This window comes from Diadema setosum, chromosome 20 (genome assembly GCF_964275005.1).
Source record: "Diadema setosum chromosome 20, eeDiaSeto1, whole genome shotgun sequence".
Classification (NCBI taxonomy): domain Eukaryota; kingdom Metazoa; phylum Echinodermata; class Echinoidea; order Diadematoida; family Diadematidae; genus Diadema; species Diadema setosum.
This window is the reverse complement of record NC_092704.1, coordinates 27,448,006-27,468,319: the sequence shown is the minus strand read 5'-3', so window position 1 is coordinate 27,468,319 and position 20,314 is coordinate 27,448,006. Positions and strand designations below refer to the sequence as shown.

The window sequence follows — 20,314 nt, the reverse complement described above, 5'->3', positions numbered from 1 at the left end:
CATGTTTTGATCAGGTAGAGCAGTGCCGGTGGCAGTGCAGCAGTGGGCCTACTCGTCATTGCGTGGTGCCGCTGTCTCTCGCTGGTGTGTGTGTGTGTGTGTTTGTGTGTATGTGTTGTGTGTGTGTTTGTGTGTATGTGTTGTGTGTGTGGGGTGTATGTATGTATGTGTGTTTTGGTGTTTGGGGTGTATGTGTGTGGTGGTTGTGGATGTATGTGTTTGGGGTTGTGGTGGGGGTGTGGGATAGGTTTGAGTGCATCGGGGTTGGTGGGGATGGGGATTTGATTTTCAATGAAATGATTTCATTCTAGTTTTGTATAGATCCATCTAGTCAAACGTATTTTTGTTGTTTTTTTTTATGTATGGTAGCCCTACTCATATCGACCACCCTGTTTGAAACTGACCGCGTATACATTGGTGCACAGAGCGCTTAGTACGCACTTCACTGCGCGCAGAGCACATAAAAATGGATTGGCTTTGACTGTCGAGGATGGTGTGGGAAAACGTGAAAATTCACTGTTCATTAATGGTTTTAATCGAGGACAAATTTCGAATGAATATTTTCACCGAATCGAAATGTAATGTCTATGGAAGTTTCTAAAAAGCTTCGTACAACACGGTGTTCAATACAACTCGGTTTGCGTGCATTGTCAATGCGAAAACAGCGGTCGATCTCAATAAGGAGCTTTACCGCGGGGAGCTGAAACGAGGCCACGCAAGTTCGACGGCGATATTTTTGCACTGAAACTTCGAATCAAAAAGGGAACAACGGCATTTGATAGTGCTGGATTTTCTCAATCATGTACGTCAAGTTTTTTACGTGAATTTCAGTGTTAAATATTCTTATCAAGCAAAAACATTAGGCGGTCGATGAGTAGTAGGTCCAACCATATATACCCTAGATACTGTAAAAGTGGATATTTTCGCACGGCTTATTTTTCGCGCTAGGCCGGGTCAGAAGAGTTTCGCGTGTTTTTAATTCCGCGGAATCAAGACATCACGCACAGGAATGTATGGCAAGCAAAAATATTCGCTTGTTTTTATTTTCGCGCTTATAGTTTCTGGTTGCGCGAAATGCGCGAAAATTTCAACATCGCGAAAATTTCCACTTTTACAGTAGGGTACTCGATTTATAATCGAGTGTTATGTAGAAGAGAGGTGATTTGCAGTATAAGTATACCATAGTCGAAGATATATTTTTTTTTTTTGTACATGTTAGTACTTTCTCGTGAAGAAATGGTCAGTACAACTATGTAGGATTGATTTATAATTGAGTTGTTATGTTGAAGGGAGATGATTGGCAGTATAAGTTGGTAATGGATTTGTCTTTTGAATGGCATTTGTACCGTTTTTATGTTCATGTTACACCCAGAATGGGTTGATTTATGAATGATTTGAATGAAATCAATAAAATATTGTTGAAAAACAAAAAAAAAAGTGTGTGTTTGTGTGGCAACGCAACGCGAGGATTTTAGCACACTAACGTTAGATACTATTCCTATACTATATAGATCTTAAGATCTCTAGTTTTCTACCTGATTCACAAGTGATAGTGCCTTTATAGTGGGATAATGAAACTGTAAAGTATGCATTTAGAATATGGTCTATGACCATAACTGAAAATGCAATCGTGAATGGCGACTTTTTTAATGTTTTGTGAGGATGTGAAAGTCTCAGAAAGAGGTCATGATGTTGTTTGCTGTGTTTACGGTATTTCATTCCCCAGTAAAATTCTAACGTTACAACTGCCCAGACCCAGGGGTCTTAGATATCTTCATATGGATCCTCCATTCTGATTGGTCAACGACAAAGGTGTAATTATAAATTTACTAGCAAATATTTTTCGCTCTAGGCCTACTGTACTGCCCAGCAGCCATCTACATGTGTAGTAGTTCTAACTTCAATTAACCGCTTAGTCGCCATGTGCATGTATTCCTATGCACTCCCAAGTTGGTGAACTAACGATAGGCACTGTATGTAATAGTTCGCCGCCCATAGCGCGCCACATATTATTAGCGCATGTGTTATACACACACTTCAATGTAAAATGCATTGTGCATCATCGCGTTTGAAAAACTTTGTGAATCTGCCACCTGAAATCCATTCGAAATCAAAAACATTCTCGCATTAAAAATGGTTTTGTCACCTGTTACATATGGTAAAATACATTTGGATTACAATTATTTGTGTTTTTATGAAGGAAAAAGGTGAATTAGGAATGTCTTTTGAGAGCGATGAAAATCCGTTGCCCCAGCTGATCTCCGATCGCGCTGCGCGTTACATGCGATGTGAATGTCTGGCGACTTTAGGTAGTGGCGACTTAATGGTAATTGACGTTACTAGTTTTTGTAAGCAGTGGCAGATCCAGGGGGAGCGCACTTGGCGCACCACCCCCCCCCCTTTATTTTTTGCTAAAACAAAACAAAAAATAAAATAAAAAGAAAAAATGGGGGGGGGGGGCGTGCGCCCCTTCCCTTTAAATTTGTAAAGGCGCCCCCTCTTTACGGAATTCCTGGATCCGTTCCCAATGTAAGTGTGCAGGCAAGTGTATCTTTAGCAAGTATCTTGAGCGCGAATTGTAATTGCTAATTTTGAATTGTGCGCATATTCTACATTTGCGCATTATCAAATGATACTTTTTTCTCTGACTGGTAGCATGACAATTTCTTTCTATGACGACGGCTGTATTTCCTAGAATAAGCTACCAACGTGTCGTGAGGAAATAAAGAAGTTAAGAACAGTTGTTTTTGCATGGATTGGTGGTAAAATCATAGTTTTAAAGTGCTGTTCCACACCATCGAATGTTACTGCACAAACAGCAAAATCAGACAAAACAGAATTGCGGATGTTTCATCATAAAATTACTATAAATGTGTGGAAAAATACTGTGTTGCACCTTGTTCACAAACACTCCATAGACAGTGGGTCTACAGTGAAATTGGAGGCAGCAAATAGTGGGGGATCTAGACCCTGTGCTGATGTCATCAACTTGAATGCCTATCGATCTCTCTCATTGGTTTCTTGTGCACAAAGTATCATCAAATCATTATCTCTTCAGGAATTTCACCCTAACTTTACACAAACAGTGATCATTGCTGGGTTTTTGCAATGCAACAAAAGTTGATGTGAAATTAAGAATTATTTCACCTGTCATCATGAAAACACACACACACACACACAAACACACACACAAAAGTCAGGATGTCCTACATTGTATTTAGGTTTAATGGGAGACTTGTGAAGACGTACATAACATCTTCACCTGGTCTAAGATTGTACATTGTACGTGCCTGCTTGCATATTTTAATCACTATTAAATTGGAGATGACATACAATGTATAATGGAAAAGTAAAAATCAATAACTTTCTTGTTGTATAATGTCAGTTTAGAATGAGACTTCTAACATCCTGATTATTCAATTTGTTTCCATAAATTTATCAATCCCCACCTAAGCATGTTTTGGAACTTCAATTGATTGCTTTCATGCTGCTTTTACCATCTCACAAACATTTTCATTAACAAAGCATTCAGGACTATAATTGAAGCATATCATATCTTCCACTGATTGCATGAAACCCGAGACAATTGAGTAAAATTCATTTTGATACAGGGCACTCCCATCATAATGTACACATTGAATACAAAATTCTTGTTACAACATACTGTACATCAGTAGCAAAGATTTGGGTCCCCAAATCATCATCTGGATCTCTTAACATGTACAAATTGTACTTTACTGTTTGGCTATATTAATGAAATTCTGATTTACAATGTGTAATGAAAGAAAACTGCCAATCCGAGGATTTCGTTACAACAGGAGTTGCCTACGGTCCATTTACAATTTATGCACTTTAAATGTCAAAAAAGAAACTCGTCTATTTGCTCAGTAAGTAAACTTGCGTGAAATGGCGCATGTTTCTGTTGCCATGCCAAAAGCACTGTTGTACGTGTATTTAACTCTTTATGTGCCATGGTGGAAACCCCCTGTGTGCCACATTATTCAGAGACACCAACGTAGTCATGCTTTGAGAAAACATTCTGTTTTTCAAGTCTATGTAAACTCCTAGAGATTTCTGTTAAGCTGGACATGAAGTGAGTAAAGTTGTAGAGAAAATGCCAAGCTATGCTTTGATGTAAATTGTCTGACAAATCAATAATTTTTTTTTTCTTTGAAATGACCAGTACTTACATTACTGTAAAGGTGTGACTTTTGCACACAAAACAGTGACAGAAACTTAGAATTTACACGCAAATCTGTTAGGGAACACCGCTTAACAGTTAATCAACGTATAAAATGAAAGCTGTATGTGAGACGAACAAAGGTGCGAGAAAAGTTTTCATTGTACAATATAGTGCGACATTTGGCGATTTATCGATCGGTTTGGGCGTGTTTGTGGGTTTGAGCAGAATATGCGAAGTTGGCACGCTGTGGACTGAGTCGGGCGTGCGAACGTGGCACATGAGGAGTTAAATAGTATGTGCTTCTTTTCTATTTCATTGTGGTGGTATTCATAGTTTTTGATTTCCTCCTTTGGTAATTTCTCACCCGGATTTATCCTCTTAAAGGCATAATTTACCATTTGCAGATGAAAGCATTAGTGCTGTATAATAGTTCTAAAGTGTGAGTTAGGGATAGAAACAACCACTGTGAAAATTTGAATCCGTATAATCGATGTTAAGTGTTGTTAAATACACAAAATGTGAACAATAGTTATAATAAACAATTTTCCAGACTAAACCGTATACAGTTACGGTTTATTGAGAAAAACCCTGATATCTCCTTATATTTTAGGTTTTATTGCAAATATTTCATATGGTAGGATGTTTTATGATACAACAGACCTACACATATGCATCAAATATGAAATCTTGAAAATTTTTGAAATCACTACTCCCAAAGGTAAACTGGACCTTTAAGCAAACTGAGCAAAATATTTGAGGTTCAATTTCATATTGTCTGCCATGGAATTTGTTCCACACCCCCCCCCCCCCAAAAAAAGGGTGACTCATTCCTGTATACATACGCCGAATATACAGACCTGACACGCAAAAATATTGACTCTGATCCCGATGTGAATGTGACGTATGCGTGTACACTTCTCTATCCTGTACAGGACTCCATGATCGCGAATTTAACCACTTGCGAAATCGTTACGAATTCCCGATTCGCGAAAATTTAGACTCGCGAAATATATGGCGTATACAGTATATGATGGGAATAGAACTTCAAACTAAAACATCAAAGTCTCCTCATTTCTAACTGGCATTCCTATTTTTTTTTCCATTACTTATTTTGATAGATGATAGGAACATCCAATTTAATGAGTTGAATATTATTAGAATGTGACCTCCAAACTATTTATCTGTATTATACCCAGTGACAATTTCATGTTTTACATGTTTGTTTGGGTTTTTTTTTGTGTGTGTGTGTGTGTGTGTGTGTGTTGTTGTTGTTATGCTGGCAGTGACTATAATTCTGGTCTCAAACTGGTCTCAAGCTAGCACCTGCATCTATCAGAGCAGGAGTGATTACCAGTTGGTGTGCTTTACACCAGATTTAATCATACATGTACTCGCTGGTTCTGTCTCAGTTGTGGAATAATTTCATTATTTAATGGGCAGAAATTTCATGGCAATCTAAAGAACATGATCTTTAAGAGTCTGAAACTCTAATTCACTTGATATTTTACATGATGTAGTTATGACGGTTTTAAACAATTGCATGATTTCTTACTTCCATTTTAGGTTTTTTAAATAATTCTAACCTATCTGTAGTGTGTAAATGCACAAGTTTTTTAAGTGTGATATCGGTGTTCACATTCCTTAGCAACGTACACATCAGTTGACCAGTCTCCAAGACAACGGGGTCCCATGATTGCAGAGGTTTCGGTGGCTGAGCATCACCTGGAAGATGGCAGTGGCAGGTACCGACGAGATGCTCGGAATGACAGCATGGCGACGCCCATGCCCTCAGCACCTGGCACTCCACCCCCTGCTGATACTGTCATCGTTGAGGTGAGCTGCAGACAAACAAACAAATCAATCAAACGAACAAATCAAACAAAACAAAATGTAATACATTAATGATTAACATATTGAAATTAATATGAAACATTTTATTGTGATTTCAATCTGACATCAAGGTCTCTCCCCCATTTGCATACAGTGTATGTGTAGTTCATGCTTGATAGTTTAGACTGTAGAATGTGATGCAAACTGTTGGTATTGGAACACTACACTCTTACATGTAATTCATCAAAGGCTATCATGTATCATACTCAAGACGTGAGTTTTACTGTATACTCACTGTACAGTGTATGTGAAGATATTATCTCAAGGTTTCTCTTGTGATTGTATTGTATTAATGGAGATCATGTGGATTGAGCTTCTTACTTTTTTCAAGATACCAAGACACCACTTATGAAATAGTGCAAAGCATACCATTCTAAGAGGAATTCAAAGTTTATTTGATGAAAATTGATTTTGGAATGGCTGAGACATCCAGAAACAAAGTAAAACAAAGCGATCATAACAAAAGTTGGATCCCACCTTTTTATGCAGGCTCCTCCACGAAGAAGGTTGAAGCTTACTTCACTAATAGAGCAAAAGAATTTTTCTCCTGCATGAAATATGAATTTTTATAAAGTCAGCTGGAGGATTCACTGTCTTTCCACACCCGGATCCTTGTTCAGAAAAATGGTTTTTTTCAGAGGAGATGTGGTTTGAGGGCAAGTTGGGGGGAGGGGGGAGGGGAGGAGAGGGACCATATTCCTAATAATGACGTGTATTCATAACTATTTCTCGGTGCAAGTCACCGCGTGGTACTGTACTGTGGGTTGTTGGCACATCAAACAGCAGTGAGTGCAGAGTGACACACACGAGCCATCTTTGTCTACCTCCATTCTTGCATGCAAATCTAGTACATTGTACACAGTCGCTTGCCTTTGTTCAGCCTTCTTCCTCTTCCCTGTCTGTATGTGTGCATGTCTGTCTGTCTCTGTGTTGGGCTCCCTCCCTCTCTATCCCTCCCCCATCCTCTCTCACTCTGTCTGCCTGTTGTCATGACAACACATTCTTCCGTCTCTGATAGGTGTAGGGCACTACACGCTATAAAGTTGTCAGATGAGGACGTTCTGAGATGAACATATTCCAAGTTTATGAATTTCGTGAAAATGACACAAATTTCTTCTTCTTTTTTTTTTTGTGTGTACAACTGTACTTGATGTGTGTGAGCTACAGTAGACCAATATCATGATTCCATTTTCTCTTTGATTGTGTTTGGGCATTTTTCCTTTCCCACAGCTTTGTTTGACAATCATCAATAACTGAGTAGGTTACTGTATGTGTGGCAAATTTGACTAGTGGGTGTTGTAGTCAGTCATTCAAGCATGTTGAGTTTCCTGGTGCACAAAAGTTATCTATGTAGATACAGTGGGAGCAAGCCATTTGAAGACTGCTCAGCCAGTATATTTATGAAATCGGAAGCAATTTTGCTGGCCTTGCAAAGTATCAATTATACATGTTGCACAGAGCATAAAATGGGGGATTTGCTCTCTCTGTGCTGTAATTTTCTGTAATGAGAATATAATTTTTCTTGATTACTGTATAAAGGTGGCCATTATGCATTTTTTACAGTGAAATAAAAGGCAAGTGTTTCTGTGGTAAATCCATCGCTTTCAGAATGAAAGAATGAAAGATAATGGCCATTAAAAGCATGTGTGCTTGTTGGTTTCATTCGAGATCCCTTTGTATGAATGTGTGTGATTCTTGTGTGACATGGGGTACACACTACACGTACGTGTACAGTGTCCTGTTCGTGCTATTACACAGCATTCTGTATGACCACTCATCCATCATACAATGTACAGTTTACTTTGTGCCATATACATGTACACACAAGTTGAAATCCTGAGGATATTGTACACTAGATCTATTAAGGTCTGTGCCAGACAGAGCTTTGCCCTTTATAAGCAGCATTTTGTCAGTTTAAACAGCAGAAGAAAGGAGTTTGTCATCACTCTTCGTATAACAATGACTTCATCAATCGAAAAATCCCCCCCCCCCCTCCACCTCAGCAATAAAAGTGGAAGAGTGGGGAAAAGGTACACAAGTGTCACAGTTGCATTGACTGTAAATAATGCTGAATACTGTAGTATGTATTCTACTATTAAAGGTAAAGACACTATTGGAGCATAGCTAAAAATATTTCTCCCTTTACCCACATTTATGAGCATTTGGACAAAGGTGTGATACTGAGATACAGGCAACTGTCCATTTTTCAGACTGTCCTTTTGAATGTACGTACAAAACAACTCAGAGCATGAACTTTTCGCGAATTGCCACTGGCGTATTCAATGCATATAGTGTAGACAAGAACTTTCATGTGCATTTTAACTTCACGAATCTTGGTGCTCGCAAATTTCAAGAAATTAAAATACATGCGAACATTCCTCGTTTTACAGTACTGCTTGTTTAATAGTTATAAAGTAGATTGAACGACATTTAGGTTTTTTTCCTTTAATCTATAAATTTTACAAAATATCTTGTATCATGTGATAATAATGCAGATCTTATACTTATGCACAATTGTATCCCCCCCCCCGGCCCCCGCAAAACAAAAGCAAAAACAAAAACACAAAACAAAACAAAAGTACTTGTAACCAACCAAACAACAAAACAATAAGTGATAGGGATTACTACTGAAACTTTTTTTTTTTTTTTTTTTGTTGAATGCACCATATATATACTGACATAATCTGCTTGGATCGATTTCTTTATCATACATTGTAATTTACATATTATTTTTGTAGGTGGTATATATTTACTGGTATATGTTTTGTTTTGTTAATTCTACAAATTAACTACAAATTCACAGTGTACTTTTTGTCTTCAAACGATTAAAAATTGTGCGTAATGTTGCATGGGAGATGTTGGATGTACAATGTACTGAATTTATGTTACAGGTATGGTACATACAAGTGTATTTGTAGCAGGGAATTATTTTGTGTTATTGCTGATTTTTAAACCTGTTCACTACTTCATGCTGGAGCTATCATCCAAGTCAGTTGTGAATGGATATACAATGTATAAAGGAAAACACTGGTACAGTAGGGAGAGAGAAAATAATAATTTCAATTATTTCACAAGTTATGGTATCTAATTACTGTAGAAACACTTAGAATCAGACAGAAACATAAAGCAGATTCAAACACACTCTACAGATGTACATGTACTGTTCATACCCAAAGCCTCAGTTGCATCAATTGAACAGGCAGGAGAAAACAGGTAGAAATATTAGATATATTGAGAATGTTGGGGGCCGTTAACTGGTTTAGAGAGAATAATTCCTTCAATATGCACATAATCATAGTCTAAGATTTTGACTCTCAAAGAAATAATGATGAAATGGCAAGACCACACCCATTTCTGTTAAATCCATCTTTATGACACACTGTTTGATGAAATCATTTCTGCATATATATCACAAGTGGCAGTGCATTGCAGGAAAATTGTGGGGGGGGGGGGGTAGAAGCAGAGGGAGGTAGGGAGAGAGGAAGACCAAGCAATCTTGCTGAGTACATTCACATTATTTAGCCACAAATGTATGTTTCATGGAAAACTTGGTCCAAATTCCAATGTAAATCTTTTCAGTTCGCTCTTATAGCAAGTCCACTCGTGTTTGTTATGGACAGCGTTGCTGTATTTTTTAGTTAGCGTAGCAGTGATTGATTGATACACCTCTGATATTTGTATAGCATGATGGGTTCCCATTCTGTTTATAAAGTTCCAGTGTAAGGCAGTGGTATACCGCATTTTGTGTGATTTTGTGACTCTGTGAAGGATGCACATCAAATAGCAATTACATTGTACAGTGTAGCTCGTTCCGTACAGAACCTGATGGTTTGCATAAAGTCATGAGCATTTCAGAATTTGGTATGAAACAGGTTAAATTGAAATAGCTACAATTGTATTACAGTTTTTTGCATTTAAATGTAGGGATAAATGCTATAGTAGTATCAATACAATGTTCACTATACTTTCACCAGGCACCATGAGACATACACTACACTTTACAGTGTTGTTTTGTTTTGTAAACCAGAATGTGTGGTTTAAAAATATCAGAAGAAAAAAATGAAGTTATAGTTAAGAGTGACCTGTCTCTTCAAATTCATGTTTAAGAGATTATTACATATGTACAACTTGTAAAAAAAGGTATTTGCACAGAAGTGAAGCGAAAGCTTGCTTTTGAAATGAACACATCCATATCACACTGACCATCCATGATAGATTGTGTTCTTATTTACTGTAAAATACGATATATTTGTGGCATGAAAATTTTGCGAATTGGAGCTAACGGCCTTTCTCGCAGCATGAAATTTTTGTGACTTGCCACTGGCATCCAATGCATATTGTGTAGGCAAGGACTTTCGCGTGCATTTTTGAAATTTACGCGAATGTTGCCACTTGCGAAATTTGTGAAATTAGAATGCACGCGAAGATTCCTTGTTTTACAGTTTTATACTTTCAGGCTGACAAACATTGATAATCAGCACAATGTGCCTTTGTGTGCAAGGTGCATTGTTGGGCATTTCCAGCGTACACACCTGTACATTGTGTAAGGGTACATTTCAGAGATGTCACTTTATTTTCTGTTTCCAATGTGCAATATCCTCCAACTTTGGGGTAATGTTGTATGTACAGCATGCAGTGCTGGACATCTAATAACACGTGAAGGTCAAATAATGAATGCTCATTAAAACTTTGTTGTGTTTCAACTGCATGGTTTAATATTGATTAGAAAAAGATAATAACAGCTCTACATGTACAATGTAGAATTCAGTTGAACATTGTGTGTCTTACCATTTCTAGACTTTGTGTGTAATGTACACAACAGACAAAAATAGAACAGTTTTGTCTGTCCATGTTGCGTGTAAAACCCTTTTCAATATGCAGGGCATAACACTTCACTTTTTTTTCTCTCTCTCTCTCTCTCTCCCTCTGATGACCCGTTTGGACCATTAAAGGGGCATTCCAGACGATTTTCATAATTTCACATCATGTAGTACATAAATGGACAGCTCCCTGTATAGATTTATGGAATTTATTGTGGTCCTTGAGCAGAGAAACCAATAAATTGAAAATCTTAAACAAATTACACTGAACAGTGTTGATGACATCAGAGCCTCATCTATTTCAGAAATGTAGCAGTGTACTTCCATTACAATACCGCTTGTTCAACAAGTTCACCTGTGAAAAGTCTGTGCATGCCTTCTTCTTTTGTTCTGTTTCCTTGAGCCCCAACTAATGCATTCTTATGGTGAGGCTGCTATGTCATCATCCTTGTTCATTGCAATTTGTTATAGATTTTGAAAACATTCTCATTCCTCATCCCAATCACTAAAAATTCTGAAACTCTGTATTCAGTTTAACTAATTTATAGTTGTTCAAATGTAAAAGTCTGAAAATCATCCGGAAGTCTCCTTTAAAGTCTTTGAATTTGAAATTATGGCTGCCCAGAAAAGAAATGTAGTCAACCCCCCCCCCCCCAAAAAAAAAAAAAAAAATTAATAAAAAAAAATTAATAAAAAAAAATTGTTGAAATTTAGCTGCCCGATAGGGCCACCAGAAGATAGCCATTTTGGAAATTAAGTGGCCCAACATCAATCTTTATGGCCCTTGGGCCACCACTAATGTCGAGCCCTGCAATACCTGTACAAAGATTTACTGAGTGGAGCATTTTGCCCACTCAATATGCAGCTATTAACAACAGAGTCATTATAGTGTACGTCACTTGTGAATTTCATCATGAAATTTTAATAGTTTTAACATGTTAAAGGACAAGTCCACCTTTATGTACATGTGGATTGAGTGAATGCAACAATATTAGCAGAACACATCAGTGAAAGTTTGGGGAAAATCGGACAATCCGTTCGAAAGTTATGAATTTTTTAAGTTTCTGCGCAGTCACTGCTGGATGAGAAGACTACCAGAGTGTATGATGTCATGTGCGTACAACTATAGAAAGAAAATAAAAAGAGAATTTTACAAAACTTCACTTTTTGAATAAAGTGCACATTTCTTCGACTTGTTTCTGACATATGTTAAGGGTAATATTATTCCCCCTGCCTTCTGAAAGAGAGAAGTCAAGTGTTCTTTTGTTATGCGAGAAAAGTGAAAATATGTTGAATTTTCTTTATTCTTTCTTTATACTGTTGTACTCATGTGACATCACAAGCTATAGTAGTCTTCTCATCCAGCAGAAACTTCAAAAATTCATAACTTTTGAACGGATTGTCCGATTTTCCTCAAACTCTCACTGATGTGTTCTACTAATATTGCTGCATTCACTCAACCCACATGTCTATGAAGGTGAACTTGTCCTTTAAGTACACTCTTGATGCATCATGTTATAGTGCGATGTCTTAAAAAGTGAGATTAAAATCTACTGGTATGTTGAACTGTATGCATGTTTTGATATAATATTTCATGTTGTAAATTGCATATTTTGAGATGGTCATCACAATTGTTTGCTTACAATTTCTATTCGAATGATAACAGGATGGTCACAGCTACTATAACTCAACGTACTACTCAAACGGGCAGCACTACTTCATTGACATGGTTGCTGTGGACGAGCGAGTTGTGAATGTGCACACTGCGCTCTCAAGAACCCACTTGACTGCGGGGGTAAGTTTTACATGATACGAATTACCACTCTCACTCAGACACACTCTCCATTTTATGAACAACAGAAAAAATGTGGTGGTTGCGGTATCAGTGAAAGTATTGTCAGGATATACCATTATTAAAACTAATTCGAAACTCATTAAACCACTCTATATATTGATAAAATTCAGCTGAAATGTGAGTTAATGTTGAGAAACCGGAGGGAAATTTGTGTTATTTCTAGGGGCGGCTCTGTGGATAATATGGGTCTCATAAAGTATCTGTAGTTGCAGTGATAACAATTTGTAGTATTCTCTGAATGTTTACATGAAAGGCTTTATAGGTTCTCCAACAGACTATAATACCCCTTTCATGTTGGCATCCTCGGATGTCATGCCAGACTCGAGTCTGGGATGAACACGGTCTGATACAGTATTGATCTCGAACATGGCACAAACTAGGCACACGTTCCCATAGCAACCTGCTGGGGACACGGTCCCATGATTACTTGCGGCCAGCTTCCCGCGCCTTTTTTCATGAAAGCAACAGTCTGGCACTCCACCAAAATGCCGAATCCACAAATTTTTCCAAATGCATTGTACTACATACATGTAACAGCTAACAGCAATCAGTAAAGTTGTATAGCCACTGATGGCAGTCGTCAGTAATCATATTAATTACCAGCGCAGACTGACCCAATTCTAAGCAGGCTCACCTAATTGCCTCGCAATTTTACATGTGAAATGAGCGTAAACATTGTTTAGACAAACTATATTATTTTGGAGTCAACACATATTTTATTTTTTGTATTATTTAATCATTCATTGTTCTTACAAATTTGATATCTCTACAAGTCGGTGAACAATTTGTCATGGCATATAATATTTGATAAATAAACAATCATTGTACATTGACAAAGCACACACGTGTAACTGTATACATACTAGCGCGCACTCGCAGTTGTGTTTGTCTGAGATTTCTGGTTCTGGTTGTATGCCGTGTCGGTTCATATTGGCAGCGTCTAGCACAAAACACAGCATGTCCTCCGGAGGACGTGCCGTGTTTTGTGCTAGACGGTCTAGCACAAATTTCACGCCATGTTCATCCACTGTTCGTGCTGTGTTCACGCCGAGTCGTGCTTTCATATTGACAGTGGTCTGGGATGAACACGGCACGTCCTCCGGAGGATGTGCCATGCTTTTGGCCAATATGAAAGGGGTATAATACTCATTCAAGAACTGATATGATAGACTCCAAAATCAGCGGAGCTGGGATTGTACATTTTATGACAGAAGTTAGGGAAAAGCCAGTCAGTTGCAAGTATTCAAGTTGTCATGGCAACTTCAATTTGCTGTAAAGCTTTTTATGATTATATTATGTAATTTTTACAATCTTTTTGTTTTTGATGCTGGCTTATGGTATGTTTTACTGTGGCTGTGTCATGTTTTTTGTCTATGCAGGAGGTTTCGCTGCCTTTTCAATTCCCGTTTTATGGCCACAACCTCACCAAAGTATACATTGCCACTGGAGGTAAGCTTAGAAAATTACATTGTACAATCTCACCTTCTGACAGACATGTATATAGCATCATTATAAATGTAAGCATTAAAGTGGAAACTTCTGCGTAATCACTTGTCATATGTGGCCAATTTTGGTGAACTTTGCTTGTTTACAGTTTCGTGGATAGGAATATATTATTTGTACCACTGTATGGTCCAGTGTGTCTGGCAACATTTTCTAATGTCATCATTGCAGTGATAGTTCAGTCAAAATTTGCAGAAATTTCTTTGCCGACAAAAAATAAAAAGAAAGGAATCCACCTTTTCTTGTGTTTATTCACGATATTGAAAGCGATCCTTCAAATGGCATGTTTACTCGCCCCTTTTTAGCTGTGTTTGCCTAACCCTCAAGAAAGAGAAGAAGATTAAAAAAAAAAAAAAAGGGTACAGACAGTAAATACGCTGTACAGTTGTATTTGATATGCAGTGCAAAACACACACATAACGGAATGCTGGTTGCACAATTTATTCCTTGGTGTGTAGCTGTGTGTTGCAGAAGCCACGCAGAAGCCACATTTTTAATTTTTTTTTTTTTTTTTTTTTAATTCAATGACGTGCTCATACTGCTGGAACTTCCCAACATTGTGTGCATGGCATGCACAAATTCATCACTTTCACATTTTACCCATGATGATTGCATGAAACATTCATGGCTCAGATGTACTTTGTATACTAGTAATTATCAAGAGGAGGTGACCTGCCGGCGAGGGTTCTCATACCATAGTGTTCAAATCATGAGCCAATTTAGGGGAACATTTTTACTTTTTATGTCATTGATAAATGACTCTGTGGTCATTTCATACATGTAGACATTGAAGATTCACTTACAAGTCTGGCTTTCTTTTAAAAATCAAATTAATTTCTTACCTCCTTAGCCCCCCTCCCCAGCAAAAAGAAAGAAGAAGAACCCAAACCAAAAAAAAAAAAAAAAAAAAAAAACCCAGCAACAATAACCAACCAACCAAACAAAAATAATTAAGTATAGAGGGACTGTGTCTCAAACTATTTTTCATATAAAAGATTATGCTATTCAGTGTTCTACCACATTCCATGAAAAGCTTAAGGACTCTAAAAAAAAAAAATCCAGGAAATCTGTCTGTCAGCCACCGAGGTTCTTGAAATTGACTACGTGCGGCATGGCATCTTTTCAGTGAATTATTGATAAAAGTCAATTAAACCTGAACATACGGGAATAACCTCAAGTTCAACAGTTTAATTCATTCATAAATAACGCAGTGGTTTATGCAATGCAGGGCAGTTACCACAGTGGTCTCATTATTCAAAAGCCGTAACCTCCATTCCCAAGTTGCTAAGGTGAGACGGGGACAGAAAATGATAAATTTGTGTGTCTCTGCCAGCCTCGCTTGTGGTTGCACATGGTTGATGTACAGTATCGTTTAGTCTCTGTATACAGAGAATGAGCTATTCGAAAACAAGCAGGCCATATTCTTACCTTCCATTTGAATCAGTCTTCCCTCTTTTGTAGTCTTTAGATTAAAGCAAAGCATGGAAATCAGATGTGAATTGTTTCAAAAGAGGGTACAGCTTGCTCTGAATTGAAGTCAGATGGTAATGTGTAATTACACAAAAAAAAAAAAAAAAAAAAAATCCACTTCCACTGCTCTTCTGTACAGGATTTCACACACCCCTTTAGTTGTTTGCCATTTTTATGAGGAGGGGAGGGGGGTAAATGCACGACATCCCTTTCTTCATCACATGTTTTACTTGCCGTGTATTGATTTGTCGTGATCAGAGAAGGGAGGTGTAGGTGTCTCACCTTCCCGATCAGAGCAAACCCAAGCACGTAGGGTTGCCAGCGTACAGAAAAAAACAGAAGCAGGAGAGGCTGTATAATAATGAAAACCCATTCCGTGTATGAGTTGATCTTACTGCTTCCTCTTATAATGCATTGTGTGCACCGTGTGTGTTCGCCTTGTTCATTGTGCTAATGTGTGTACGTGACTGACATATCATGCTGGGGGAGAATTTCAGTCTTCGTGAGCAGTGACAGCCTCTGATGATATAATTTCCAAACTCGTGCACAACGCCGTTCCCATACACATCGATGTGTATGGTTTTAATAGGGTACACTGCATTAAGAACATCTCTTATGGGGGGGTTGCTATGAGTAAGAAAATCTCTCAAGGAAGATGCAGCTAGATGTAGTACTAATAATGATAGTGATAATGAGTTATAAGTAATAATGCTAACAAGAGTAGTAATAAAGCTCAAACCATTATACTGGCTGAGAATGTTGCTTGATTTACAGACAGGAAATCAGCCAAGAAACCTTTGACGATTACAAAAGCGAAACAAGTGAAAGATATTGATATTTCATACAATCTGTGCTGCACCTCGTGTGCACACTTATCCCATAAAGTATGCTATACATTCTATGTCCTATTCTTAGATATGCTATCTAGACAGATTGGCCCGAATTCACGAAGGTGGTACAAATGAAACCATGGTTTAAACCATGGACAAAAACCATGGAACGCCAAGTGTCGCATGGAATATTTCGTTACGAAATGGGTCATTTCGTCGACAAAATGACCGTTTCGTTAACGAAATTATCATTCCGTGGACGAAATGTTCATTTAGTTACAAAATGTTGTTATTTCGTTACAAAATAATCATTTCATTGACGAAATGACTGATTTCGTAACGAAATAATCCATGCGACACTTGGCGCTCCATGGTTTTTGTCCATGGTTTAAACCATGGTTTCATTTGTACCACCTTCGTGAATTCGGGCCATGAGAGAGGAAATTATGATGCTTGTCTCAGAATGTTCAGGGATAGAAAGGATGGCCCCTCTATGGCTTCCTTGCCACTGGAAACCTACATGCAGTGTATCAGTTCTGTTGGTGATATTCAGTGTTCTTATGTCCATAATTAAAGGCATTATTTACCATTTGCAGTTGAAACAAAAACCCAGCTTTAGTGTGCACTTCAAAATAATTCTGAAATGTGCGCTAGAGGAATAGAAACAGCCAATTAATATAACAAATGTTTATAATCAGTATTCAGTCAATGTAAGTATTGTTGAATATACAATGTGAACATATGTGACCGTGCACCTCGAAACGAACATAAAGTCGCATACACTGATTTTGCGTGAGGACTGAAAATAAGTGAAATGGGTCAACCTAGCCGAACTTGACTTTTTCATATATTCTGAAAGAGCGGGTCTTCTTTTACATTATGCTAAAATTTGGTATCATAAAACGGGCAGGAAAGTGTGTTTTTTAGCAGTTTATCTCGAACATTTTTGGTAGAATAGTGTGATTAGGTGTGTCTTTAGAATCCCTTTTTCATTTCTGAAAACCCTTGTCACTTTCAACTCTTAATAACTTTTGAAAGGATAGTGCTACTGCTTTGAAAGTTGGCATTAATTATGGACAGAATGTGTTAATGAGGCATGCTTAATTTCAGTTTAATCTGATAATCCCTGCATTGTTGTTACTCTGGTGGTTTACTTCCTACTTTTTGTCCCATTCATCGCACAGCCAGCACGGTTTGGTAAAGATTAAGCGCTTGAATAGACATTGTAATTCAGAGCCGCTTTTCTCAGTTCACACTTTTCCTGAGTTTGTGCTTTCTTTCCAATATTTAGATAGGTTAAGAGAGTCCATTTGATTTGAGTTATACATCATTTTAAAGCTTAAAGTCTGCTCTTTCAGAATATGGTCTTAACTAAAAATTCATATCTGGCGACTTTTTGTTTGTTTTGAGGTGCAGGGTCACATATTAAGATCATTTCTAGAATAAACTGTCTACAGTTACGGTTTATGGAGAAAAATAGCGTTGTCTCCTTACACTTTAGGCTTTACAACAAAATCTTTATATGGTAGGATGTTTTGTCATACAACTGACCAACACATTCCGTATGCATCAATCATATAATGCGATAACTCAAACATCTTTTATGTCAGTGCTCCCCAGTGGTGAACAATACTTTAACATGCTTGGAAATACTACATCAAAATGATCTTCAGGCTGAGAGGCAAGAAGAAGATGATTTTTTTTTAAAAAGTGGCAGTGTAATTTTACTGCTCCTTTCCTCCTTCCTCCTCCTCTTTCTTCTATTGTACATTAAATTTGCTTTCCATATTAGTATAAAACAAAATGCCCTCTTTCAGTTTCATAATGCACATTGTACAGATTCCTTCTAGAGTTGGTTTAGTAGGTAAAATAATAGGTGTATAATGATCAGTGGGGTTGAACTATTGCATTATGGTACCTTTTAGGCAGGTAATTGTTCGTAACTACAGAGTTACGGTACCAAGTTTCCTAGATTCTACACTTGAGGCTCCTTGAAAACTAAAATTTGTCTAAATGTCCTGACAATAGAATACAAAAGCCTCCCTGTTTCAGGTATTATTGAGGCTTGTTTAATTAAAGATAAATGTGTTGCTCTTTGGAATAATGAGGTATGATTTTAGATGGGTCCAATTCATATGCTCAAGGACAACATGTTGGATCCAACTATTCATTTCTCTTCATTAAAACCACAGAAATACTATATGACAATGACCATTAAGAAATTATGAGATATGTATTCATGTGATATATAGTATCTTTGCTTTAGGTATCCAGCTCCACTGTACATTATTGTTTTCTTCACCCAAGTTTTTTGCTGTCACTAAAAAATATAAAACTGATGCACATTATCATTGCATAATTGCTTTCAGAAAATATGATCACTAAAAAAAAAAATTAAAAAAAAAAAAAAAACAATAGAAAGAACAAGACACATGCCCATAGTTTAATACAGCAGTATGCATCCATTTTTATAAACTGCTTTTCTTTTAAAGGCAACTGTTGCTTGAAGTATGGATGAAGGGGGGATGGGGCTGAGGAATATCAGGGAAATTAGATGCTATACTATAGATCCATCTCCTTGCCTGCAGTGACTTGGGGTAAGTTGCGGAAATCTGATGAATATTTTAACAACTTCCCGCTCTTCATGTGGAAAGGAGGATAGGAAAACGACCTCACATGCATCACTACCTTGTTTCAACACAGGATAAAGGGCAAGGGCAAATGCGTGGTGCACTGTGCCTACACATTGCAAGCTCATTGCATTATTTTTCCTTTTCCGGTGACTCGACATTTGTTCCTGCAATAATCACTCGAGGCTTATAATCACGCAAGGCTTTACTGTAAATTTGAATCTTGAATCTTGTATTTTCTCCAAGGATTTAGGGTTACGGTTTGATAGGGTTTTAGATTTAATTTGAGGATTAGATTTAGGATTAGGGCTATGTTTGTGGGTAGAATTTATGTTTGACTTTTAATAATGTGCAGATATTTCATGGGAACAGTTGTCACAGGAGCAAAATGCCGTTGTACCTCCTTTTCCAGATACAATGTTAAATCATCTCAAAGATATCTTGAGAGCTATAGACAGAAAGAAAGGTTGGCCTGTTCTTTGAATTATGCATAATAATTGGATATGCACTATTTTCTGTGAGATTTTGTCAATGAAAAGTATGTGAAGAATCAGTTTGGCTAAATACTTGCAAAATGCCTAATGTTAATTCAGTACAGAATAAATCATACTTTACAATTTATATGTTCCCCTAGCTCAAAAAGTTGGCCAAAATGAATGATTTGCATTTTTCTACATAGTTTAAAGGACTACACTCTGAGCTTTAAAATGGTAAGTAGCTTTGTAAGATAGGACCATCCTAACCCATTCAAGAAGTAATTGAGTGAAGAGAGAGTATTAAAGACACCCAGTCGCGAGGATACATGGACATATTTCAGCCGCGGGCGGCAGCACGTAAACTCGCTTCCGAAGTTGCTACGAAGCGAAATGTGTGTGTGCGCAAGACATCCCTAAAGCAATGTATCGCGCTATAGTATCTCGTTTGCTCGCTTGATTGATCTGAGCGCGGGGAGTACGTTTTGTGTAATGTGAATTGAATGTATGGTATACTGTATGTACTGTGTGATGCAATGTTCGCATGAGCTATAGTAGCTAGCTGCCTATACTTCGTACGACTACAGTGTACGCCTTCTCTTCATCGCACCGTCGATCGTCGTCACTCGTTAACTACAGTACGCTGTAATCGTCAGTGTT

At 37.6% G+C, this 20,314-nt stretch overlaps 1 protein-coding gene across 1 annotated transcript in view; it reads left to right on the top strand.

Annotated features, from left to right (window-relative positions):
* Positions 1 to 5,835: 5,835 nt before the first annotated feature.
* LOC140243554 (plexin domain-containing protein 2-like) overlaps positions 5,836 to 20,314 on the top strand; it is a 39,569-nt gene continuing 25,090 nt past the window's right edge. The window contains exons 1-3 of the mRNA XM_072323224.1: positions 5,836 to 6,016; positions 12,560 to 12,688; positions 14,128 to 14,197. Of these exons, the coding sequence (XP_072179325.1) occupies positions 5,873 to 6,016; positions 12,560 to 12,688; positions 14,128 to 14,197 (343 nt within the window). The 5' untranslated portion in view covers positions 5,836 to 5,872. The remainder of the gene's footprint in view (positions 6,017 to 12,559; positions 12,689 to 14,127; positions 14,198 to 20,314) is intronic.